Raw genomic sequence first — 27,653 nt, 5'->3', positions numbered from 1 at the left:
TCCTGCCCACCTAGCAGTTCGAAAGCATGTCAAAGTGCAAGTAGATAAATAGGTACCGCTCTGGAGGGAAGGTAAACGGCATTTCCGTGCACTGCTCTGGTTTGCCAGAAGTGGTTTAGTCATGCTGGCCACATGACCCGGAAGCTGTACGTCGGCTCCCTCGGCCTGTAAAGCGAGATGAGCGCCGCAACCTAAACGACTGGACCTAATGGTCAGGGGTCCCTTTACCTAGGGTACCTGTGGTCTTCCATATGTTCCTGGTCTACAACTCCCATGAATCCTGACCATGCCGACTTGGGCCGATGGGAGTTGGAGTCCAACAACATCTGAAGGGCCAGATTCCCTGCTCATTAATTATATTGTGTGGATTACATGTCCAAACACTAATCTATGAGGGAGCGGTGCCTTCTAAAACTTATGAAACACCACAAAAATTCTTAGCAACTCACAGCTAGCTACTGACTTTTGATCTACCAGCGTGGGGTGGGTGTTTTGTTTATAGATGTGTATCTCCTTGCTATAGTTTATATCAGAGCAGTGGGTAAAGGGAGCAGCCTTGCTTTGCATTCTGATATCCCCTTCACAAGAGGCGTAGCTATAAACCGGTGGCTGATCCTTGGCAAGCACCCTCTGAATATTTGGGTGCAAAGGGATTGCAGCAGTGATAAAACTATCTGCCTTTTTTTTTTTTTTACCTTAAACACTGCAGTCACAGTTGGTGCAAGAACATTTTTAGATGGGATAAAAATTGTACGCAGCAAAGGAGCACATAGCAGCTCAGCTAAGCATATGCACAGCTAAGCAAAGGCTATACAAGCCATTCAAAGCGTTGTTTGATGAGGAATCCTAAATCCGATAATGCTTAAATGGGGAGGGGAATAGAAAGAGTCTGGATTCAAGAAGAGATTGATCTTAAAGAGCAGGATGGAGGGCAAAAATTGAAGTAATATATATCAGTGATTTTCAGCATATGACAGTGATGTTTCCAGGGAACTGTAGGTTTCCTTAGAAGCTTATCAGGGGTAATAGTGAGTCAACAGTGAGCAACGATTGCACGCCACGGCCAATCTTGCCCTCCAATGTACAGCCAAAGGGAAGTTTCGGATGCATTCGAAGGTACTGGTCTTCAGCTGTTAGACTGGGTTACACAAGTAGATAGCACCCTGATCTCAGGTGGATCACAGCAATGGTATCACCACATTTACCTGTGGTAGTTGTGTGGAAGAGGAAATTTCAGCAAGAGTATATTTTCTCTTTTCTGCTTCTAAATGGAACTGCATAGGATTGGGAATTCTAATCTGAAGTGGCCATGCTGAAAGAAGGATGGTCTTCATTCTGGATTAATTAACTAATTTATTTATTTTAGTTCCCCTGCCTTGCCCATCATCAGCCCTTGTTCCACACACCAAAATTGCCATTTATAATGTTCCTAAGTGACAGTCTCTGTGGGTACTGATGCAAAAGCAGAGCACCATAAATACACAGCCTCCAGCCCACTGTGTTCAAGCTAATCTCCATTAGCTGTTATTTGTATAAGCATATGATACCTTGTGTAGTTCCAGCAGATATGTGTATCTGCGCGGTCTCTCTCTCTATATATTTATATGTATTATATTATACATGCAAACTCCCCTCCCTAGTTGTGCTTTGGCATGAATATGCAAGCTTGCTCCAGATGTCCAGGTGATATCTATAGCCAGAGCTGCTTCTGCAAAGATTTGGCTAGTGAGCCAGCCATGGCCCTCCCTGGAGAAGATAAATCTGATTACTATCACATGTGCTTTCACTCATGTCCATACTAAAATATTGTAATGCACTCTACGACGTATGTGGAGTTGCCTTCCAAAGAAAATCCAGAAATTCAGAAACCACAACTGATAGCTTTAGCTCAGAATGCAGCTGCCAGATTGTCAAGCCCAAACCGAAGTGCTATTTCTGACTTTTAAATCGCTTAACAGCCATTGGGTCCATGACTACCTCCACCCATGTGAACGACTGCTTGCACCCATATGAGACCGAGAGCCCATTAAGAGCTTCAAAAAGGGCTCTACTACACAGCTGGCTTTTATCCAAAATTAGGCTGATGAATACATGAAATAGGGCTTTCTCCCCAGTGATACCATACATTTACAGCACATTCTCCCACACCAAAGAATCCTGAAAACTGTAGTTAAGGTGCTGGGAATTGTAGCTCTGTAAGGGACGCGGGTGACACTGTGGGTTAAACCACAGAGCCTAGGACTTGCAGATCAGAAGGTCGGTGGTTCGACTCCCCGCAACGGGGTGAGCTCCCGTTGCTCGGTCCCTGCTCCTGCGAACCTAGCAGTTCAAAAGCATGTCAAAGTGCAAGTAGATAAATAGGTACCACTCCGGCGAAAAGGTAAATGGCGTTTCCGTGCACTGCTTTGGTTCGCCAGAAGCGGCTTAGTCATGCCAGCCACATGACCCGGAAGCTGTATGCCGGCTCCCTCGGCAAATAAAGTGAGATGAGCGCCGCAACCCCAGAGTCAGCCACGACTGGACCTAATGGTCAGGGGTCCCTTTACCTTTTAAGGGGTAAACTATAGTTCCCAGAATTATTACTTTAACTGTATAGCATGCATGCAACAGTCTCTGGAATTCCTAGCATTCCCTTCCTCATCAGTTTTTTTGGCTCCTTCCTCTGTACTCAGGCGGATCTAAATACCATGTTTTCCCATTGAGTTATGGCAATTGAGGATGTGATCACAAAATCATAGAACTGTAGAGGTGGAAGAGGCCCTGAGGATCATCTAGTCCAACCCCCCTGCAATGCAGGAATATGCAGCTGTCCCATACAATGATCGCACCTGCAACCTTGGCATTATCAGTACCATGCTCTAACCAACTGAGTTATCCACGCACTGATGATCCCTCGATATTTATCACTTTGCTGTTTTGTAAAGTATTGCTGTATTGGTTTCTGAATTTCGATAATGGTGATTTTATTGTTTTATTTCTTTTTAAATCTCGCATGTGACACTTTTGGAGCTCTTAAGCTGACAATCTGACCCAGAAAAACAACAACTTTAGTCTAACCTAAACTTAGCAAAATTATTATATAGCAAGTACTTCAACATAATACTTAGCATTCCACCCACATGTAATTAGTCATACCTGTTGGTCTTCATCCAAAGGTTTTAGCTGCATAACATTCCAGGAAAACTGCAGTTTAACGTGGCTTTTCAGCATGGGAACCTCCCAGCAAAAACTCTGCATATGAAATATTGTCTGATATGACCACCTACATGTGGGTTTTGTGCTACTCCTACTTGGAAGGGTCTTTTTTCTGTAAAATAGGCTTGCTAGGATGTATAAGACTGAATCGGGTAAGTGCTGCACTCAGGTGCTTCACCAACTCCATAAGCAAGAACTTATTGTCAATGATGCATTAGGAATTCCAGTCAAAGACAGTGCAGAACAAAAGTGGCTAATATAGTCTGCACTACTATGAGTCACAGGAAGGATTTCCCTTCCATCTACTTGTTCTTTTGGAATAATTCATTAGCTAAACGTTTTATGTGCCACAGTCAGTCACACTCTGACTCAGACACTTCTCCCGCCCCACAATCTCCAAATCCTCAGTACTTGCCTGAACTCAAAACATGTTCTGGAAAACAAGTTAATGTGAGGTTTGTTTGTTTTTAAAAGCCTTTGATTATAATAGTGAGAGAAATTCTCTTTGGCACAAACGGAGGAAAAAGATAATTTTTTATCTTATTGCCATTGCAGTTAGGATACTTGGAGTCAGGAAGGCTTGTGTACACATACTCGGTACACAAAACCATCAAATTTGCAGCCTCTGCATTTCACACACACCTCATTCCTTGAATTTCACCATAATTCGTTTTTCACAATCATTTTAAGCACAAATTAAAATTTTGCACATTTTGTATATTACCGCTCAGGCTTGGTAAAGGTAAAGGTAAAGGGACCCCTGACCATTAGGTCCAGTCGTGACCGACTCTGGGGTTGCGGCGCTCATCTTGCTTTATTGGCCAAGGGAGCTGGCATACAGCTTCCGGGTCATGTGGCCACATGACTAAGCCGCTTCTGATGAACCAGAGCAGTGCATGGTAACGCCGTTTACCTTCCTGGTAGAAGGTATTTATCTACTTGCACTTTGATGTGCTTTCGAACTGCTAGGTGGGCAGGAGCAGGGACCAAGCAAGGGACATAACAGCGAGATGTCTCTTGTCTTCCTTTAGATGTTACAGGTGGTGGCATTCCAACGGTGTTTGAAATTAGCCAGGCGCCGGGTGTGTTTTGCACCTGGGCTTGGACCACTTGCGCCCAAGTGAAGATGCCTGGATGCCAGGATGGGGCCTGACATCTCCACCATCTGGGGATCATTGGATCTGGACTGTTTTCACACACTAATACCCCATCCTGTAGATGTCTATCAGTTATAATTTATCTGCACACTCGGAATGAATTTCTGGAACCAAAATGCTTTTTTCCGTGCAGCCTGAGCAGGAGCAGTCACCATTAAAAAGAGGTTGGAATAAGCCAATACAGTGGTACCTCGGGTTAAGTACTTAATTTGTTCCGGAGGTCCGTACTTAACCTGAAACTGTTCTTAACCTGAAGCACCACTTTAACTAATGGGGCCTCCTGCTGCCACTGCGCTGCCAGAGCACAATTTCCGTTCTCATCCTGAAGCAAAGTTCTTAACCTGAAGCACTATTTCTGGGTTAGCAGAGTCTGTAACCTGAAGCGTATGTAACCTGAAGCGTACGTAACCCGAGGTACCACTGTATATATGGGAATTGTCCCAGGATCAAGTGACTTTTCTTCTTTAAGTTCTCAAAGCTCTGAACCTAGCTCAAGGTTGCCATCTGAACTAGCCAGATGTTCAACTGAGACTCAATCACAGTCAGTCCATCATTCAAAAAATAAGACTTTAGAGTTGTCTTCCCCAAAATCTCTTCCGGAAACATCTCGCTGCACTCAGTTCAATATATGCTTGTTCATCTCCAGGATTGAGCTTTCGAGGCAAAATAAAAGGTGGGTTGTTGTTTTTTAATTTACAGCAGAAGCTGACTATGGACAGCACTTACCAGTTCCCAAAAGGTCACCAAGAACTCTTTGTTCAACCTGGATCCCAAGTTAGTTTTGTACTTATTCCTTTCCTTTTTTTAAAGGATAATAAACATAACACAAATATACAGGCAACTTTTTTTTTAAGGTGGGTGCCCCAATTTAAGAATGATAAAAGTATGGACTGCTACACCAGCATTTGATGCGCTTGTATGGGCATCTCTCATTTCAGCTCCAGGAGAAATCCAGGATTCCACTATGAGTGCCCCTTTTATATTTGTCTTTATTCCTTATTCAGCTCACTCTTTGCCCTAGATTCTTTTGGGTGGGGAGAAGAGAGGGTGCTTCACTACATAAAAGTCCTGCTTTGATTAGGAGCTCCAATTAGTTGCATATCTGATCCTTTCTTGCTCCTAAGAGATCATAAGTCTAAGGGCAATGACCACACCGAGGGCCTAGGAAGAACGCAGGAGTTTTCTTCTGCTCTTAAGATACAGCTCTTGCCATGCAAAAGATGTGCATTGCAAGAGAGGGAGGTGAGCCATCAAAAGGTCAGGCTCACCTTAGGCTGCCAGCGGATGCTGCAGAAGAGGTAAAACAAAATTGTGCCAATCAGCCTGGGAACAGCTTCTTCACCCGCCAGACTAAGAAAGACACTTAACATTTATTTCCAGAAAGAAAAGGGGGGGGGGCTCAGAATGTCAAGGCTTTTGGTCTATTCAGACAAGCATTAAAAAAAAAAATATCCTTGGAACATTAGAACATTTCTGTGAGCCTACTAAAATAGCATTAATTCTATCTTTTTTTTAAAGCATTGTATAGCAGCAGCTCTTATGTTGCCTACACTACTCAGTATAAAGGCTCCCTGTAACTTCATTGTAATGCAGACCCCAGTACTTATTGGTGCTTCTTATATAATCATCAGATTGCATAACCTAATTGTGTCTGAAGTGCTCATGAAAAATGAGACATCACTTTAAAATTGGTTAATAATTCATTGGTGCTATTTAGGTGGAAAAAATACTTTTAAGCATCTGGAGCAGCTGACACTTTTTATTGACTTGTTCATTTGAAATGGGCTGAATACTAGTAATAAATATTTGGGCTCCATCTTTCACTGTTGGACGAGGGCCCTTCAGTCCCTGAAAAAGTCAGGCATGTGAGACTATTTCAGCTTCTTTCTTACATTTGGTGCTGAGAAATGTTTTTAAGTGATTAGGAATACAGAAAGCAGCCTTGTAACAAGTCATGTTATTGATCCATTGACCCAGGGCTGCCTACCCTGTGTGGAGTAGTGGTCAGTGTGTTGGACTAGGACCTGGGAGACAAAGTTCAAGTCCCCATTCAGCCATATAGGTCACAGGGTGACCTTGGGCCAGTCACAGTCTCTCAGCTTCTCTCAGTTGCTTCACAAGGTTGTTGTGGGGTAGGGGGGCCTCTAGGGGTACAACACCCTGGATGAAAATTTGTCTAGAAACACAATAAATATAGAATACCCTAAGTGACAACAATTTGTCAGGTTCCCAGGTATGGTTTGTTCCTGACATGGACTATGCAACCTGTTCTAAAGGAGCTCCTAATTGTATCTGTCTAAAATATGAGAGCTTCCGGGTCATGTGGCCAGCAGGACTAAGCTGCTTCTGGCGAACCAGAGTAGCACACGGAAACACCATTTACCTTCCCGCCGGAGCAGTACCTATTTATCTACTTGCACTTTGACGTGCTTTTGAACTGATAGGTGGGCAGGAGCAGGAGCTCACCCCGTCGCGGGGATTCGAACCGCCGACCTTCTGATCGGCAAGTCCTAGGCTCTGTGGTTTAACCCACAGCGCCACTCATAGGAGCGCAGCAACCCCAGAGTCGGTCACGACTGGACCTAATGGTCAGGGGTCCCTTTACCTTTACCTTTAACAAATGAGAGCACTAAGCAGAGGGCAGGTGAGGTTTACCAAATTGACACAAACCAATCTTCCAATCAATATCCCTCTGTCCCAATACTCTTCTCTAGTACTTCAGCAATATCAACCCCTTCCCACAACCCAAACACACGTACACCTGGCTTAGTAAGTACACATAATCTCCTATTGAAAAATAATGATCAGCCACACTTCTGGACTCTTTATTGAGCAACATGCTTTGGTCTCAGTTCCATGCTTCAGTGTGGTGGCTCTGTTCAGAATCTAAGTTGACTTCCCATCCAACAAAGTGAGCAACTTCTGCATTTCTCATTCCAACTCCAGGCCTCTCGATAATTGCAAAATCCTTGCCAAGGGATTTTCTATGCAATATGATGGTTCCAGACTTGATTCTTATTATTTTCTTTTCACGTTGATTTCATTGGGAACTAAGTGCAACTTAGTCTGGATTCAACCTTGTATCTTCCTAATGCAATAAATTATTTCCCATTTACTGCACACAGTCTTCACATTTTCCTTTTTGGCGCATGGATGTCAGCCACCTTGTGAAAATGTGATGCCTCCCATAGACTTTCATTACTTGTTGTGAGAGCTATATGGAACGCGGTTCCTTTAGTGTTGTGAGAATCTACCAGGTGTTACTTGTATATACTTGTATACATGTGTGACAATTCCTTTGCTTACCTCTCTTCCCACCTGTGCTATTTTGCCACTGAGCTATGCTTCCCTCCATCCTGGAACCTAACCACAGACTAATAACCCAAAATTTAGGAATGTGCTCTATACCCTATTTGCTTCATGTATAAAGGTAAAAGACCCCTGACAGTTACGTCCAGTCACAGATGACTCTGGGGTGGCGGCGCTCATCTCGCTATACAGGCCCAGAGAGCCGGCGTTTGTCCACAGACTGTTTTTCTGTTTTTTTCATGTGGCCAGCATGACTAAGCCGCTTCTGGTGCAACGGAACACCGAAACCAGAGGAGCGAAAGGAAATATCGTTTACCTTCCCGCTGAAGTGGTACCTATTTATCTACTATGATGTGCTTTCAAGCTGCTAGGTTGGCAGGAGCTGGGACAGAGCAACGGGAACTCACCCCATCGTGGGGATTCGAACCACCGACCTTCTGATCGGCAAGCCCAAGAGGCTCAGTGGATTAGCCCACAGCACCACCCGCACTCCATGGGCTCAGGGTAGATTGCAGTAATTTCATCTAAGTTACCAGATACCAAAAAGGGCTTATAGCCACTTAATTGTATGGATGCCTGGATGATATTTCTTAAATAGTTTTTTCTTCATTTAGTGACTGGCAGTGTAGTTTGCAAAACTTGTTTTTCCATAAACCATGGGTATCCTTGCACATAAAGGTAAAGGTACCCCTGCCCGTACGGGCCAGTCGTGTCCGACTCTAGGGTTGTGCGCTCATCTCACTTAAGAGGCCGGGAGCCAGCGCTGTCAGCAGACACTTCCGGGTCACGTGGCCAGCGTGACGAAGCTGCTCTGGCGAGCCAGCACCAGCGCAGCACACGGAAACGCCGTTTACCTTCCCGCTATAAAGCGGTACCTATTTATCTACTTGCACTTAGGGGTGCTTTCGAACTGCTAGCTGGGCAGGAGCTGGGACCGAAAGACGGGAGCTCACCCCGCCGCGGGGATTCGAACCGCTGACCATACGATCGGCAAGTCCTAGGCACTGAGGTTTTACCCACAGCACCACCCGCGTCCCTTCACATAGATACCATATAAATCTTTGCACATAGATACCCTATAAATCTTTCCCCAGTTCTTAATTTCCGAGGGACAATAGTTAAACAGATATGATCCCTGCACACTTTACATCACCATGCATGCAAGTTTTTCCTTAATCCACTTCTGAGTTTTATCTGCATCAAAGACCTGTACTTTTGCATTCAGAAGCCCTGTCTTATGCTAAACTGCCAACTTGTCTGCTCGCTATGCAAGCAGAAGCAAAGCTGTGTACCACACGGAATCCCAGCAGAAGTTCAAGTGCCGTTAGAGAACCACAACTTTCAGAAATCCAGCCTTCCTTTCAAACAAATAACTTCCTTCTTAGAAAAAGATGTAATGGGATTATCATACAACAAGACAATATTTGTTCCTCCTATGCAAACACACACAGATTGTGAGCAAGGCTATATTGATTCTGCCGGAGAATACCAAACTGCAGCATACATAATGGATGTGTCAGAAACGATAAAATCAGAGGAGTCAACATTTCCAAAACATTACAGGCTTCTCTTAAGACAAAATGCGAGCTCAAAAAAAAATCTCAGCGGCAAATTAAATATAGGCATAAAGACAAATTACAAGGAGAAGGAGAAAACAAATGATGCATATGTTTTTAACACACTGTACGTGGGTGTAGCTATGAGCAACAGATAGTGGGAGAGCACAAGCATTCACAGCTTCCACTGCCACCAACTTAACCACTGCCTTAAGTGAAGAGGAGTGATGGAGGTGAGTGGAGGATAATTGGGCAAGGTTAAGAGGCTGGCTAGTGAAAAGAAAAGGAAAAAAGAAAATGGGGCAGCCTAACCATTCAATATCTAAGTGCAAGTTTAAAGGCAAGATAAAGGGTTTTGGTCTGGTTGGAAGAAAGAGAACCAGAGGAGGAGGAGGAACTGGGATGAGGGAGCAAGCAGGAACATACAGAAACATATGAAGCTGCCTTTTTCTTTACTGGTCCCATTTTTCTCTGACGGATAGCCGTTTTCTTAACATCTCAGGCAGAGGCATTTCCCAGCCCCATTGCCCAAGATCCTTTCACTGAATATATCTGAGATTGCACCAGAGACCTCCTGTATGCAAGGCACAGGAAATACCCAGGAGTGGATGACACGGTAGGATGCTGCTGCTGCTGCTCACCTGATCTCTTCGTCGGTCACATCGCTACTGCTTACCAGAAAGTAGAGGGGGAGCGACAAGGTGGCGACGAAGCTGGCACGGTGCAAATGCACCAGCAGAACCAGTCCGGCACTCGTGCCCCTGAGTCTGCAATGCGCCACTCTCACTGTCACCTCTCCCTGCTCCCCCTCTACCTCCGGCTCCCAAGAAGAAGAAGCAACATGACCGACAGAAGGGCAGGTGGGCCACAGCACCTAACCATGCCAGTTGTGGAGCTACGGAGCCCTTCAAAGACAAAAGAGAAAAATCCTATTGAGGAAATCCTATCTACTCACTCACTTTGTCCCACTGAATTCCATTGGGGCTTACTCCCAGCTAAGTGGTATTAGGATTGGAGTCTTATGCATCTACGTTTTTAGGGTGGAATTCAACACAACGCTAAAGAGACAGTTCTATCTTGCCTGGTTCTGCTTGCCTGGTGGAACAATCTCTCCCTGTCCTCCCCTGCCCACTGTTCTGGGGGTTCTCCCACTTCTCCATACCTGATTTGGAAAAAGCTCAGAGGGTAGATGGCAGGAGTGGAAGGGGGGTCCCTGTTGTGCTAGCAGGAGCTTTCTTCAACTAGCAGAACAGGCCTTAATATTTATTTTGAAAATGTATAAACCATATAAACCATCCCTTCATCCAAACCTGGATTTCAGGTTAGTATACAAATATATTTAAAGTTGCAAACATCTTATACAGCAAGCCAACAGTGCAATGCAGTTGAGAAGTAAAAGCATACAACCAGCTGAAAATATCACTATCTAACATACCTGGGCATAGTGTATATGCCAACACACAGTGTTGGTGACAGGTGTAACACCCTCCAGAGGGCATTCCGCACCCCTCTCTCTTTTGTACACCCATGATGCACTTCTTCTGAGGCGAACCCACGTGACATTCTCTTTCAGCCCTTGGGTAGGCAATACATTGAAATAAGAAACTTAATATGAGAAATATCACTACACCTGGTTCGCTGCCCAAAAACTTTCCCTCACAGTTTTGTTTTTGCCTTGAAAAACAACTCATTGTTCAGCCAGAAATCTAAGAAATGATCAACAAAATGACAGGTTTTTGTGGCACAGGTGTTAATTTATCAAACTAAGTTTTTCCCTTCTGGTTTTGTCACAGCCATTTTAGAAAGAAATTAAGAGCTGATTCACACATCACATTTCCATACAGACAGCCTGACAGGCAAGTCTTAAAAACGTACTATAAATCTATGAACAACTTTAAGAATTGATTCACATTTTACTTTTTGACACGTTCAAGTGCCCTTGACACTATTTGTCCTTCACAGTGGCTCACAGTGAATATTTCTTATGCGGGAGTCCCCATGTGGTGATAACCAGAATTTACTACTTCAGAGACATTTTGTTCAAATAAAAGAGAACAAATACCAGCTGCCACCCCGTTTTGTTTTGTGCTACTGAAGAAGAAAGAGATGACTTCCTTTTCTGTCCACCCTTATATCAAGTGATAAGCAGTATAGTTCTAACACTCCCTTTTAGGACTCTGCTGAAGATCAAGTCAAAGTCACATAGGTGATACACACAACTATTTGTTTACTGACCTCTCCAGCCCAGTCAACCTGAGCTGTTTTTTGCAAATTCTATCACCATAATGGTTTGCCCCACATTCAAGACTGTCTGCTAACTGAGCTTCATGGACTCTTCCAAATTCACCAAAGCCAGGCCCAACACACATGGTTAATCTCATCGACAGCAATGCAATGTCTTGTTTCAAAATCCCTGCAGTAGTATTGAGTAATTGCATTTTCCAAACACAGAGACGTTGCTTTTGGGAAGATGGACCAGGCTACTTGCCTCACCTGTTGCATGACATCTGTGCAACTCATAAGACATTTTCTGCAAAGAAGACATAAGCTGCAAGACGCAAAGCTTTAAAAGCTCTTTTCTCTAAAACACAGTCAGCAGCTTGATATATGCTTCAAAAGACTGCTTCTCCAAAATTTTATTTGGAACGGATTCATAAATTAAACAAGTAAAATTATGCCTACAAGGTAACATTAGCATGCCTTTTCCATTAGCTACTGGTTAATTACTTACACTGCGTGATGGACGGTTTTTCACGTGTCAGACTGAAAATTGCTTAACACAAGGGTGTGCAATTCAAGCCATCCTGAGGGTCATTTTATTACCATTAGTAGACAACATGAGCCATGCCATAGGCTATAGACAGCCTGTAATAAATGCTAGTGGTATTCAAAGTATGACACACATCTCTGGGCTTGTGCATGCTCCATATTGCCAAAAAAACAGCTTGCAGTCTGAAAGGTATGTCCCATCACAGAATCCCCTACATTTACCTCCTTCAACATGTTTTTCTCTCTCGTTTCCATTCGTTTTTTGCATGCCAATGTTTTCTAAAATTTTGTATCACCGGGTTCACCCAACTCTCCATGCTCATACTATCAACAGTTTTAAGATGCCTCTGTCCAGAAAAGGAAGAGGACAGGGCAATTTTCTTTGTTTTGCTTTAAATGAAAAGTTACATATACAGTGGTACCTCAGGTTACATACGCTTCAGGTTACAGACTCCGCTAACCCAGAAATAGTGCATCAGGTTAAGAACTTTGCTTCAGGATGAGAACAGAAATCATGCTCTGGCGGCGCGGCAGCAGCGGGAGGCCCCATTAGCTAAAGTGGTGCTTCAGGTTAAGAACAGTTTCAGGTTAAGAACGGACCTCCAGAACGAATTAAGTTCTTAACCCGAGGTACCACTGTATAGTCTGGTGCCACAACACATTGATGTTACAAATAACCAACCTCTGAAACTGTTAGAAGAAAAAGTGAAATCCCTTTCGTGCTTCACTTATCCATGAACAACCCACAAATTCATTCAAAATGGCGATGAGCACCCTTCCTCCTAAGCTGAGGGTTCATCCCCACGGTCAATCTCTACTCCTGGTGCCCTTGGAGCCTCTATAAAGTACAGCACAACTGAAAGGATAATTCCCAATTCTTCTATCTGCAGTTCCCAGCTTAGGAGAAACTAGGGCTCCGTTGTATCACACTGTATCATAGGGATGCCCTAAGCACCTTGGAAACACAACATGGCCCAGATGAGCTACAACCCTCCTCCTGGGCTTGCAGCTGCACTCTGGAGGTTCTCAGAGCATCTCCGGGCCAAGGCCCTATCCCCCTCCCCCACCCTCAGGAGAGTCAGTATCTCGGCAACCACAAGTTTAGGTTTGCCACCAAGAATAGCCAAAAATTTAAGGACCCCCAATTTTCACAACGACCACACAATAGCGCAGCCAGAGTTAAGATGTACCCAGATATGTCCATTCTGTGAGTTTAATGAGCAACTTACCAAAACATGCTCCCAGTACATTTCCAAGCACAACTCAAAGCGTTCGTGCCGACCTTTGAAGCTCTAAACAGCCTTGGCCCTGCATACCTGAAGGAGCAGCTCCACTCCCATCGTTCAGCCCCGACATTGAGATCCAGCTCCAAGGGCCTTCTGGCAGTTCCCTCATTGTGAGAAGTGAAGCTACAGGGAACCAGGCAGAGGGCCTTCTTGGTAGTGGCGCCCACCCTGTGGAACGCCCTCCCATCCGATGTCAAGGAGATAAATAACTACACTGAAGGCAGCCCTGTATCGGAAAGTTTCAATGTTTGACTTTTTTATGTTTTTATATTTGTTGGAAGTCATCCAGAGTGGCTGGGGCAACCCAGCCAGATGGGCGGGGTATAAATAATAAAATTATAATTAATTATTATAAGAATCCCAGGTGGAGGGTCAGCTTAAGACATGGTGGGCAACCTGCAGCACAGGTAGCAGTAGTTGTCCAAGCCATCCCTGAGGAGGGACAGGAGGGATAACAAGCCTGACTATGGCACAGAATCTATATTCCTGCCTGCACCTCCCACACTGTCTGGCTCCTTAGGGACGAAACTGGTCCAAGGCACCATTAATGGCAGGTGCTAATATGGTCTTCTTGCAAAAAGGAAGCAAAAAACCCTTGTCTGCCCCTGACTTAAAAGATTCAGGCTGAAATGGTAACCACACTTAACCTGGGAGTAAAAAGGTAAAGGTAAAGGACCCCTGAACGGTTAAGTCCAGTCAAAGGCGACTACGGGGTTGCAGCGCTCATCTCGCTTTCAGGCCGAGGGAGCCAGCATTTGTCCACAAACAGCTTTCCAGGTCATGTGGCCAGCATGACTCAACCGCTTCTGGAGCAACAGAACACCGTGACAGAAACCAGAGCACACAGAAACGCTGTTTACCTTCCCGCCACAGCAGTACCTATTTATCTACTTGCACTGGTGTACTTTCAAACTGCTAGGCTGGCAGGAACTGGGACAGAGGAATGGGAGCTCACCCCATGGCGGGGATTCAAACCGCCGACCTTCTGATTGGCAAGCCCAAGAGTGGTTTAGAGCACAGCCTGGGAGTAAGCACCACTGAAAACAGTGGAGCTTATTTTTGAGTAAACTTAAAAGTAGGCTTAGGCTGCTACATTGGGGTGTCCAGTTGCTTACTTCTCATGGTCAGGTATATTCTACATTCATCATACTAAGGTTGTTGTGTGTAAAAGCAGGCCAAGGAACAGATTTTACTTTCTACAGTTCCAAATTTCACTATAGGCCTGAGCCATGTGTTGTGAAGTTCGCTTTCAGGCATAGGATAGAGAGGAAGCTGAACTGAGACACAAGGGTTGCAGAATCTTTAACCAAGAAGCCCAAAGAGAAAGAAAATCAGAGGCGGAAGAGAGCGACACCTGCTAAAGCTTTTGCCCTTCCCTTTCTCTGACTTTTCAGCGGTTCAGTGCATACTTCTATTCAAATGTAAGTGAAATCAAGGAAAGGTTTCTCAACAAATCAAAGAAAGGTTTCTCAGTAAAATACTCTTCTGTGCGGCATTATCTTTCGGGACACAAAGCATAAGAGGTCCAACAAAGAATCTATAAGACATGAAACAGTGTAACGAAATTCTTCACTCACAACTAAACGTTCAAAACTGGAAACCTCAAAAGGTTTGGAGACTTCACTGAAACCTGAAATGTCCTCAGGTTTCCCTCCAAGGAACAAACTCTTTTCATCATAAATTACATGTGACGATGCTCTGATGTTTCAAACTCGCTGGGGACCGGGATTGTGCCTTTTGATTTACCCTCAATGTTCCTACCACATTCCTCTTATTGCTTATGTATAGGGAACAAGGCAACCATTGCTTGAACAGGCACACTCCCAAGGCAAGCAAGCATTTCGTAACTTAAAAAAGGAAGAAGCACAGCTAATAAGATTCCAATGCTCAACTTCAATCTGTCATAATGTTTTGTGCGTGTGTGTTAATATAAAGACCTTTACTGGCAACTTTTTCAGTGCCTTGTCATTTCTTTTAACCGACACATTAAACAAGCTGTTAGCTGGCCAAACAGTGACAACTGAAGGATGCTTTAGGATTTCCTGAAACCTTGAAAATACGGAGTAGAGTGGTATGTGCCCTGATCAGTGGCGCAGCATGGGGAGGGTGCTACCAGGGTGATTGCAAAATTTTGGCTCCCTGTAACTTCACTTCTCGTAGTGAGGGAACCACCAGAAGGTCCTCAGTGCTGGATCTCAGTGTCCAGGCTGAACGATGGGGGTGGAGATACACCTTCTGGTATACACCAAGTGGCAGTTAAACCGTCAGGCTATTTGAACTGCTTTTATTCCCCAATGGTGCATCTTTAAGAAGTGCGCTTGAACTTGCTTTTCCCTACCTCTCTCCTTATCTCTTTTTCCTTGTCATCTTTTAAACTGTAAGCCTGATGACAACTGCAAGCTCCTCTGGAAGCCTTCTTGGGGTAAAGGTAAATAATTATGTTTTATGGAATCGATGTCTTGAGCACACGAGCAAAGTCTGCCCTGGTAGGGAACTCCTCTCAACCTACCATCCAATACTGCAGAAGGAAAGACGTTTAGTCTGGCTTTGGTGAAAAGCCTTCAATAGCTTGGTACTGTCAGGTTTTTAATGTAAGATGTTAACTTAAAGACATGCCCATATTGTACTCCTACTGCCAGCGGACTACAGACTGCGTGTGATCGAGATCGCAAGTCACTATGTGCATTATCCCATAATCTTTGCTTTAACGTCTTTAGGGCGCCTTCATAACCCAGGTAATACAGTTGGGGGGATGACAGACCAATAGAGGACCAATGGAAGGTGTCCATCTGGGTCCATTAAGCTCTCTTCTAGGTCATTTAAGAATAGACAAAACAATGTGGGGGCCAAAATGCATCCCTGTCTCACCCCCCTAGTCATCTCGATGCTGTTCGATAAATGTCCCTGCCAACCACATCGGACCTGCAGTTTGGTTCCATTGTACAGGGCTTTTATAAGAAAGGACTTTTATAAGAAAGAGGAGTTATTTGTCCTGGAAAATCAGATTTAATTTGGACCATAGCTGGGATATGGGGGTGGAGTCAAAGGCAGATTTCTGATCCATGAAGGCCACGTAGGCTGTATGAATTGTGTATTGTGTATTGCTTTGTAACGATTTGTTGGGTCTCTGGACTGTAATAAAGATTGATGATGATGAAATAATTATGGGGTCCAGCCTCTTACTTTAAAAACTGGCCTTTTTGGTAAGGAGTCCTTGCTCAAACTGAGTCCTGACACCATCTGCAGAGATTCTACATCCTCCCCAAAGCTGAGCAACCCTGTGTTGCACCCAAGGATATTCACACTTCTTTGGAGACAATACAATCTGTGCATGATTCCGCCTCCAAAAACAAAACGAGCTCCCTCCCACTCCACTGTGCATAATTGGGATTGAGGTGTGAGTTTCTGGTTTGCCAATTAATGCGGTAACCTCGCTGTGTCTACTCTCTGTCTCCGAGCTGTTAGCAGGCACTGCTGCTAATGCAGATCTGTGGGTGTACGGCGAGCATGTGCTACGAGCAGAGGCAACGTGCTGGAACGTGAGACTGATTGCGCTGGAAGCCTGCGCTAATAGAGATGTCGATGAAGCCAAGGCGTTTTTCATACCTGAGTTCACTAGCTGCTGCTCCATGACTCCGCAGCCCAAGACTTCCATCCACTCTCCTCGGAAGTTGATCTCCATTTCAAAGGAAGGGTGAGTAAATGGGAAGTAGCAGTCCACCCATCTAATCTCCAGATCTGTGCCATAGAAGCAAAAAGAAAGGGGGGAGGGGTGATTAATATGCTTGCTTCTCCCACCCTTAGCAAAACTCGCCCTTCAGTTAGAGGTAAAGGTAAAGGTACCCCTGCCCGTATGGGCCAGTCGTGTCCGACTCTAGGGTTGTGCGCCCATCTCACTTAAGAGGCCGGGGGCCAGCGCTGTCCGGAGACACTTCCGGGTCACGTGGCCAGCGTGACGAAGCTGCTCTGGCGAGCCTGCACCAGCGCAGCACACGGAAACGCCGTTTACCTTCCCGCTATACAGCGGTACCTATTTATCTACTTGCACTTAAGGGTGCTTTCGAACTGCTAGGCGGGCAGGAGCTGGGACCGAAAGATGGGAGCTCACCCCGCCGCAGGGATTCGAACCGCCGACCATGCGATCGGCAAGCCCTAGGCGCTGAGGTTTCACCCACAGCGCCACCCGCGTCCCTGCCCTTCAGTTAGCAACATCAATTACTGCAAGCCAAAGAAAACAAACAGAAAGCCAACTAATTTACAGCACTTTTTGTGAGTGCAAGGCAATAAAGCTTGGATATTGTGAAGAGTCGTTGTGGGGGAGGGGGGAGCACTCATGCCTTGTCTAATAGGAAAAACACTTTGGGCAACTCAGGCACCCTTTAAAACCAAATCAATCACTTGTCACACTGCAGCAACCACCTGGCATGGCAGGAAAATGAGCCCAAGATTTTCCTGCAAAGCAAGTTAATTCTGTTGGGCTCAGTAACCTGAAATGACTAACAGCTCCCCAGAGATAAAGAATCATCGAATCATCGAGTTGGAAAGGGGCCGCCAGGGTCATCTAGCTCAACCCCTGCAATGCAGGAATCTTTTGCCCAACGTGGGGCTCAAACGCACAACCCTGAGATTAAGAGTTGCTTGTTCTACTAACTGAAACTTATCCTTATTCTTTTTAAAAGCTGTTACCTTAATGACCTCTTTTAGCAAATCAAATCTCCATAGGGTGGCATGTGTTCTTTTACACTATCGCACCCTTTTAAATAAGGGACACAGGTGGCGCTGTGGGTTAAACCACAGAGCCTAGGACTTGCCGATCAGAAGGTTGGCGGTTCGAATCCCCATGACAGGGTGAGCTCCCGTTGCTCGGTCCCTGCTCCTGCCCACCTAGCAGTTCGAAAGCACGTCAAAGTGCAAGTAGATAAATAGGTACCGCTCCGGCAGGAAGGTAAACGGCATTTCCGTGCGCTGCTCTGGTTCGCCAGAAGCGGTTTAGTCATGCTGGCCACATGACCCGGAAGCTGTACGCCGGCTCCCTCGGCCAATAAAGCGAGATGGGCGCCGCAACCCCAGAGTCGGCTACGACTGGACCTAATGGTCAGGGGTCCCTTTACCTTTACCTTTTACCCTTTTAAATACAAACTTCTTCTACTCTGATTTGTGGCTCCGCTGCGACTATTTTATAGAGTTGCATAATGAATTAAAAACTATTTAATAAAGTACCATACAGATATATTTCCAATATATATATATATATATATATATATATATATATATACACAACAAAGCGCCATTAACCAAATGGTGTGTGGAAACTGACACACACCAAAGAGGCTGGATAAAGGAAATGGTTTTGGGGGGAGGAATCACAGAATCATAGAATCGTAGAATTGGAAGGGACCCCAAGGGTAATCTAGTCCAACCCCCTGAAGTGCAACTTACAACTGAGTTGTAAGACTCTTGCTTTGTGCCACAGGAGAACCAAACCTCACCACTTTCAGACAGCTCTGGAAAAGCAGGATGGCAAGAAGAGAGCAACAAGCAGCAGGCACCGGGCCAGAGGTAAAATGTGGCAGAAGCGGGGGTACAGCTTTGCACACAGGAACCTGGCCTCAGTGGAATATTTTTCTCACTTATTCCTTATACAGTGGTACCTCGGGTTAAGAACTTAATTCGTTCCGGAGGTCCGTTCTTAAGCTGAAACTGTTCTTAACCTGAGGTACCACTTTAGCTAATGGGGCCTCCCGCTGCCGCCGCCACACAATTTCTGTTCTCATCCTGAAGCAAAGTTCTTAACCTGAGGTACTATTTATGGGTTAGTGGAGTCTGTAACCTGAAGAGTCTGTAACCTGAAGCATCTGTCACCCAAGGTACCACTGTACCCCGCTTCTGCTTCCCAAGGGAAGTCCAAAGCAGCTTAAGAGCAAAACAAATATTTGCTGCATGCAGTATGTTTACAGCACTTGCAGATCAGTGTGAAACTCCAGTTCCCATCAGCCCCCAACCAACACAGCAGGGGTGCCAATTTGAATAAAATATTGTGGGGGCCCAGGTAAGCCCCGCCCCACATAATTGGTCACATGACGCAGTGCACGCACGCACACGCACCATTTGAATGGGAATGCCCATTAACTTTATGGGGGCTGAAGCCCACATGATCCCTCGGAGTTGGCTCCTATGCAACACATCCCATGGTCAGGGATGATGGGAGTTGAAGTCCAGCAACATTTGGAAGGCCACGGGTTATAGGAACACGGGATTTATAGGAACAACAGGTAAAGATGCATGGTAATAATTAAAGGGTCAATGTGACTACAAAGGCTTATCGAGAGGGCTGTTGTTGTTTTTTGCTCAAGTGGCTCCTGGTCTAGTGCTGTACGAGATGTTCTTCGATGATTTGTTTATTTGCTATATTTGTACCTCTCCTTTTCTTTGAGACATTCAAGGCGGCATACATGGTCCTCTACCTTGATTTCATCGTCACAACAACCCTGTGAGGGAGGTTAGGCTGACAGATAGTGACTGTCCCAAGGTCATCCAATAAGTGGGGAATTTGGACATGAGTCTCCTCAATCCTAGCTCCAACCGTGTACCCAGGCATATGCAGACAATTAAGAAAAAAAATATTTTTTGTAGCAGTTAGCAGGTGATCTGTAAGTTTAAATTTTACAAGATGTTAATCTCTCTGTGTGTGTGTGTGTGTGTGTGTGTGTGTGTGTGTTGTAAACAGCATCGCCTTGGTTTTTTCCTAATGAAATCATGGTACACAAGTATTTCTTTTAAATAAACAAACATTATGACCGTGACACAACACATCAAATTCATAGGGAGAACAAATCCGAGAGAAAGCCACAAACGCTTTGCAGTATACATTGCTTTGCCATGTTGCTGAAGATCAATTACATTTCTATACATATTAAAAGAAGTGTGGATGAATGGCAATCCATTATCCAGCATTGTATTTACAAGGGAGGCAGCCTTAGGCAAGTCCCTATTATTTTGGACTCAGCTGGATAACACCGGCCTTACCGGCTGCCAAGATTACTGAGAAAGTGAGGGCATGGGAAGAGCTTTGAAGGGCCATAGATCAGAGGTGGGGAACATGCTTTGCATGGCGAAGGTTCCAGATTTAAACCCCCACCCTCCGCCTCGGCTTCTCCAGATACAGCAAGGAAAAACTCCCGTAAAAAGCTCACATATAACCAGCCCAGAATTATAAAGCATGATAACAACAGTCCGCAATTAAGCAGTTCAAATAAAACCAATCTATAAAACCAAGTGAGAGGAATCTTCAGAGGCCATTTGAACATCGTACAGTAGAGGCTTGTCTTATCCTACATGTGCAGTCCACAAATATGAGGCCACTGTTTAAAAGTCCCTGTTTTGCTGGCCATTGGAAAGATTGCTTATTGCCCTGTTTACCTTCAGTGTAATGTTGCCATCAGCTTGCACACAAAAAACCCAATACATTTTATCCAGGTTCATGTACAAAGTGAGTCTCAAAGCAGAGAGGTGACGTGGGTTGATTGTATAAAGCAAAAATGAGAAGTATTCATACAAACCTCAAACAGGAAAATTATTGACAGTAAAAAAGGACTGTTAGACACCTTATTATTTGTGTAGGAGTTTTAATTACAACATTCTTTGCTAGATTTTCTGCTAAAAATAACTCTCTTTAACAGCTTCCAAACGTGCCAACATATTGCATGAATTCTAACACTAACTGTGTTTCCCTGATAGATATTTATGTCAGCAATGAATACAAGATTTTTGCTGGGCCTCAGAGCAGAGTCCTGTATTCTATGGTAACAATTCCTGTCACCCCTGAGGACTGCCCATCCCGGCTGAGGCTGGCCAGTCAGTCTACGCTGATGGACAAAGGCTCTCCAGATTTTCAGACAGAAATCTATCCTGAACCTACATAAGAGATGCTGGAAATGTTCTGCCCCTGATATTGTCATGGACTGGTTGGACACAAAGGAATGGTGGGAGGAACTAGCTAGGGAGCCATGGAGGGAAGAAGGCTCAGAACCGATGGAGTGGTGGTGGGACAACAATGAGTAGTCAAACAGAGAAGAAGGAAGAAGGAAGAAGGAAGAAGGAAGAAGGAAGAAGGAAGAAGAAGAAGAAGAAGAAGAAGAAGAAGAAGAAGAAGAAGAAGAAGAAGTAGTGTCGGAAGCTAAAGAGTGCAATTCTTGAGAGCACAGATTGTTTGTGGCAAAAGGTATCGTCCGGGTGCTGTGATATCATCAAAATGGGTTAGGAGATACAGTAAAATTAGTGGACCCTGGTTAGTCATGCCCATTAATGTCAGTGGGTCTACTCTGAGCCTGACTAACATTAGCTACAAGCCAATGAGCCTGTTGTCACAATGCTTCAATTGTTTTCCAGGGATGGATAAAATGGGCATCACTAGTGAGCAACACTGAGATTGGGGAGCAGTTGGTGTTTCCGGGGATGCTGTCAGCACTGATGCCTTGGTTGCTGCATTAAACCATTTCAACCGCTGTTGGCTGAAGGAAGCATACAGCATTGCAAGTATGTCGGGACCACGTTAGCAGGATCATAGGACCAGCGCATGAGACACTTACCATCACCAAAAAGATGAGCCACAAGTTTTGTCAGTGCCATTTTCAAGCTGTGTTCCATGAGCCTTGCTGCTTCCATGGTGTGTGTCTCTTGCTTGTGAGGTGTGCGGTGGCCTTGTTCAAACAAGCAGAAGCTTTCTCCACCACCCACATTGCTGAATAGCTGTTCAAAAAAAAAGAAAAAGGAAAGAATGAAAACAATCTCAGCGTCGGTACAGCCCTTTCTGAATATTCAAAGCACTTTGCATATTTTATATGGGTTATCTTTACAAACTGACCTGTGAAGTTAAGGTCGAGCATTTTCGCTTTAGATACTTTAAATATGAATTGCTGTTGCATTTCACAGACTTTCATTCCGCAGTGAGTTCATTCCCACTCAAGTCTCATTCCAGCAAGTTCACTCCAAGACAAGTGTTGTTCAAATTGAAGGCTTCCCAGTTCACACTCTTAGCAACTGTCCCTCAACTTCTGACTGCAGGGGTGGAGAACCTGTGGCCCTCCAGTTGTTTCTAGACTACAACACCCATCATACTTGACAATCAAGCATGCTGGCTGGGGTTGAAGGGAGTTGTAGCCCAACAACGCCTGGAGTTCCCTAGACCCGCCTTCGAAGATGCAGAGAAAATCCCGAAAATAACCAGTGTGTGCTTATAATGAATGCTCCTGATAGTGTACAAAACTGCTATAAAAATGCATTAATCCTCACAACCTACCTGCAAGGTAGGCTTCAGAGAAAGTGGGAGAGAGAAATATGTGCCCTGGGGCAATCAGGAGCTACAGAGTTGAGCAGTGATTTTAACCAAGGTATTCCAAACCCAAGCTCAGTAATTTATCTCAAACCTCCCCCCCCCCCAATGCCTTTGCTTTTAAAAATACAGTCACTATATGTGCCCCTGTGGTCGCATTCAGGCAGCAGTTTCTTCTTTCAACCTAGCCCTTAAAAGAACAGAGAATGGCTTGGATTTCCTTACATCACAGTTGAAGAAAAATGTGGTTGCCAAGAATTGCTAGAAGGGACAATGGCAGTACCAAAGTCTGGGATGTTGTTGTTTTTTCGGGGGGGCGTTGTGGGTTGGGAGCTTAGGATGTTTCGTAAGGGGTCAGAATACATTAATATAAGGCTTGCCCGGAAGAGAAATGATGCAGTGGGGGCAGAGTGTAAGAGCATCAGTAATATAATAATGATGGATATGAAGATGATGGTGGTGATGATGATGATTTATTTATTTATTTATACACCCCCAATCTGGCTAGGTTTCCCCAGCCACTCTGGACGACTCCCAACAGAATATTACTGTTATTAATAATAATAAAGTGATAAAACATCAAACATTAAAAACTTCCCTAAACAGGACTGCCTTCAGGAGTCTTCTAAAAGTCAGATAGTTGTTTATTTCCTTGACATCTGGTGGGAGGGCGTTCCACAGGGCAGGCGTCACCACGGAGAAGGCCCTCTGCCTGATTCCCTGTAACCTCACTTCTCTCAGTGAGAAAACCACCAGAAGGTCCTCAGAGCTGGACCTCAGTGTCGGGACAGAACGATGTGGGTGGAAACGCTTCTTCAGGTATACTGGGCTGAGGCCGTTTAAGGCTTTAAAGGTCAGCACCAACACTTTGAATTGTGCTCAGAAACATACTGGGAGCCAATGTAGGTCTTTCAAGACCAGCGTTATATGGTCTCGGCGACCACTCCCAGTCACCAGTCTAGCTGCCACATTCTGGATTAATTGCAGGTTCCGGGTCATCTTCAAAGGTAGCCCCACCTAGAGCACATTGCAGTAGTCCAAGCGGGAGATAACCAGAGCGTGCACCATTCTGGTGAGACTGTCTACAGGTAGGTAGGGTCTCAGCCTGCGTACCAGATGGAGCTGGTAGACAGCTGCCCTGAACACAGAACTGACCTGTGCCTCCATGGATAGCTGTGAGTCCAAAATGACTCCCAGGCTGCGCACCTGGTCCTTCAGGGGCACAGTTACCCCATTCAGGACCAGGGAGTAGCAGTAGTTACTCTGCATTAGCATACCCCACTAATACATTTTTGCCTGAATTAACCTAGCTGATTCCATTGAAAAGGGGGCCAAGATGACACAGTGCTACCTGCTGATCCTAACTGCTGTTTCCTGATCAGGGGACTTCAAAGACCTATCCAATTAGCTTCTCTCCCTGCTAAATCAAAACTCCTGAGATACAAGCCCAACTGCCTTTCATCCTGCTGCAGCAAGCCTGGACATGTCTCTTCTGAGATTGATATGACACACATACACACACCACCGAATCCTTGCCATTTTCTGAAGCCTTACAGAATCCTGCATGTTATCAGAGTGTGACGCTACTTCCTATCCTTTTCTATGATCTGGGAGCTTTCTACGCTATGCTGTGGGACACTCATCAAGGAGAAGATGGACAGCAAATAAGATTCCCTGACAAACAGCTGACCCACGACTGCAGCTCTTCTCCTGCAATCTCAGGGGCAGAGGCAGTGTATTCCATTTTGATGCTTGAGGTGAAGTGGGAAGTGCCACCTTGCCCTGCTGTCCAGCCCATCGCCTCCGGCCAGTGCTGATTTCCAGCGAGAACTCACAAGATTCTGGCAAGATATTGCTGGAAATCAGCGCCAATGGTGGCGCCACTTCTCTGGCGGCAGCGGAGTCAGTGGGGCAGGCAGGGTGAATGAGGGGGCGCCGCTTAAGGCAGTGGCTTCACCCTGCCTCATGAGTGGGCTGGTCCTGCTCAAGGGAGTGTTATGCAATGTTATGCACTGCCACACAAAAAGAGGACACAGGTATGCCTAATGTTTGCATAGTGCTATAATTTAAAGAGAAATATAACAATACATCTCAATGCAGTATGTTTCCGAGCACAATTCAGAGTGTTGGTGCTGACCTTTAAAGTCCTAAATAGCCTCGGCCTATGTATACTTGAAGGAGCATCTCCACCCCCATCGTTCAACCCAGACACTGAGGTTCAGTTCTGAGGGCCTTCTGGCAGTTCCCTCATTGTAAGAAGTGAAGTTACAGGGAACCAGGCAGAGGGCCTTCTTGATAGTGGCGTCGACTCTGTGGAACGCCCTCCCATCAGATGTCAAGGAGATAAGTATACAACCTTTGTCTGAACATCTGAAGGCAAGCCTGTACAGTGGTACCTCGGGTTACATACACTTCAGGTTACAGACTCCGCTAACCCAGAAATATTACCTCGGATTAAGAACTTTGCTTCAGGATGAGAACAGAAATCGCGGCGGCAGCGGGAGGCCCCATTAGCTAAATTGGTGCTTCAGGTGAGGAACAGTTTCAGGTTAAGAACGGACCTCTGGAACGAATTAAATACTTAACCCGAGGTACCACTGTATAGGGAAGTTTTCTAATGTTTAATGTTTTGTTATGTGTTTATGTATGTTGGAAGCCGCCCAGAGCGGCCGGGGCAACCTTCACACATAGACTAGTTTCTGCACACACTCACACACTGCTGTTTATTCTCCAACCAGGCAAGCAAGAGGCACGATCATAGTTCAAGGAGATGTTTCATCCAGGTGAAAAGGAGGGTGTAAATGAAGGCTGGTGAGAGAGATATCACCTGGAGGAGAAGCTGTGTGGACTGCAATTGGCCCCTGGCTTCAAATTCCCCACCAAGTTCTAATAGTCTGTTAGAATGTTTTGCCATTTTCTAGGGTTCCCCCCTCCCCAATGATTAAATGCCTTGTGTATGCAGTTGTACCAAACTTCCTCCAAAGGAGGAGAATCCATACTCTAAATCCACTTAGTCTGGACCAACCCTTTTTTCTTTTTCTTTTGCAAATGCACAGCAGCCTCTAAACTGATGGATTAATAATGACACTAATGTGGAACTTGTGCATCAACAAGAACACTTCCTGCCATCACAATCACTCTCTGACACAATAAAACTTGTAAGATCACACCCTGGCCCCTGCACTGTCAGTCAATGAGTGGATACTAAAGTCAATGCGTTAATAATGGAGTACCCTGGGCTGCTTACAGTCGGGAGTTTTAGTTTGGGAAGAAAACAACACAAATTATTTTAGACAGCACGTCACATCACCTCTTGGTGTAATCATTGGGCCCTTCAGTCCACAAGCTACGAGGTGGGAAAAGCTGAGCTTGTTTATATTGCATGAATCCAGCCAACATATTTAGATAGTGAAGCTACATAATGAAGCTGGTTTTCAAAAGGGGAGCAGGATACACAAATTAAAAATGTTATCAGTCTATGATTAACACACTGATGGGTATTAATTTCATACTTCCCTACATTTATTTCACTGATATACAGAAACATTTGTTACACAATCAACTATCATCCACACTTCTTCAAAGAAATGCATATTGAATTTTCAGTTATCAAGCCATATTGACAATTTTGGTGTGTGGATCTTAAAGACATGACACTCCTAGGAAATTAAAGGGGGCCCCACTTATATTTTTCTGTCTGCTGTTTACGCTGAGCCTCAAAGTATAAGCGCTGGCGGCCTCCACTCAGGCGTGATTCTGAGGCTGAAATGCTGATGGAAAAAATGTGGAAGGTGGCAGAGATGGAGAACAGCCTTTACTCAAGAGCAGAATGAAAGCAAAAACAAACAGACAAACAAACAAACCAGAATCATTTAGCCAGTCAACAACAAGAAGAAGAAGATTGGCCCTTAGAGAAGTGTGAACAAGGCCGGCAACCATTTTTTCTGGCAGGACTCAAAAGCACTTAATAGACAGGTGACAAGTAGAAATTACATCATGTGATGATCACTGATTCTGCGGCAATCATGGGCAAAGCTAAAGACACCCACTTCCCCATCCCACTGTGCTTCACTTCCTTCCCTCACGCTGAGGTCCGTATATTTAAAGCTATGGTTTTCCCAGTAGTGATGTATGGAAGTGACAGCTGGACCATAAAGAAGGCTGATCGTTGAAGAATTGATGCTTTTGAATTATGGTGCTGGAGGAGACTCTTGAGAGTCCCATGGACTGCAAGAAGATCAAACCTATCCATTCTGAAGGAAATCCGCCCTGAGTGCTCACTGGAAGGACAGATCCTGAAGCTGAGGCTCCAATACTTTGGCCACCTCATGAGAAGAGAAGACTCCCTGGGAAAGACCCTGATGTTGGGAAAGATGGAGGGCACAAGGAGGAGGGAACGACAGAGGACGAGATGGTTGGATAGTGTTCTTGAAGCCACCAGCATGAGTTTGACCAAACTGCGGGAGGCAGTGGAAGACAGGAGTGCCTGGCGTGCTCTGGTCCGTGGGGTCACGAAGAGCTGGACACGACTAAACGACTAAACAACAACAACAACAAATTTGACACAATCAGACATCATGGCAAGTTACAAGGATCACAAACAGTGGATGTGGGAATGGGACCAAGGGGGGAGGGAGCTGAAAGGAGCCCACAAACCCGAAGCCTGCTCACTATGATGGGGCTGTGATATCTGAAGAGAGCCCATGCGCTAAGAACAGCTTCACTTGCTGAAACCATGTTTCTTGAACAGCTATGAAACACACACATGCTCTGGCACTCCAAAAGGGGGCAAACCTATCTCAGGTAGAAAAGGGAAAGCATTTAGCTACTCCAACATCAGCAACTTTCTAGCTGAACAAAGTAGAATGCATGTTTGTTGCTTTGGCAGTTTCTGGTCCCCATTCTCATGTCACAATAAGTCATATTCTGAAATAAACCACAATAAATGCAAAGTGCAACTTCACGCCTCCCCTTCCCGAGTAGAGAAACAAACCATGGAAAGCATGATTTGCAAACCAGCACTTCTGGTTTGTTTCTTTCCACATAAACT

General features: G+C 45.0%; 1 protein-coding gene and 1 long non-coding RNA gene across 5 annotated transcripts in view; one reads left to right on the top strand and one right to left on the bottom strand.

Moving 5' to 3' along the window:
- Nucleotides 1–27,653, bottom strand: part of FARS2 (phenylalanyl-tRNA synthetase 2, mitochondrial) — a 214,550-nt gene that overhangs the window by 137,112 nt on the left and 49,785 nt on the right. For all 4 annotated transcript variants that reach the window (XM_083623952.1, XM_083623954.1, XM_083623955.1 and 1 more), the window contains 2 exons: nt 21,861–22,020; nt 16,879–17,010 (listed from right to left, as the gene is read on the bottom strand). In XM_083623952.1, coding sequence (XP_083480078.1) covers nt 16,879–17,010; nt 21,861–22,020 — 292 coding nt within the window. The remainder of the gene's footprint in view (nt 1–16,878; nt 17,011–21,860; nt 22,021–27,653) is intronic.
- On the top strand, nt 22,034–25,772 carry LOC310767301. The gene is made up of 2 exons (XR_014550856.1): nt 22,034–22,577; nt 25,342–25,772. It is a non-coding gene; the product is annotated as an uncharacterized lncRNA (long non-coding RNA).

Source organism: Podarcis filfolensis, assembly GCF_964270895.1.
Source record: "Podarcis filfolensis genome assembly, chromosome: 7".
NCBI classification, from domain to species: Eukaryota; Metazoa; Chordata; class Lepidosauria; order Squamata; family Lacertidae; genus Podarcis; species Podarcis filfolensis.
Note: the sequence above shows the minus strand (reverse complement) of the source record. Positions and strands in the feature narration are given on the sequence as shown.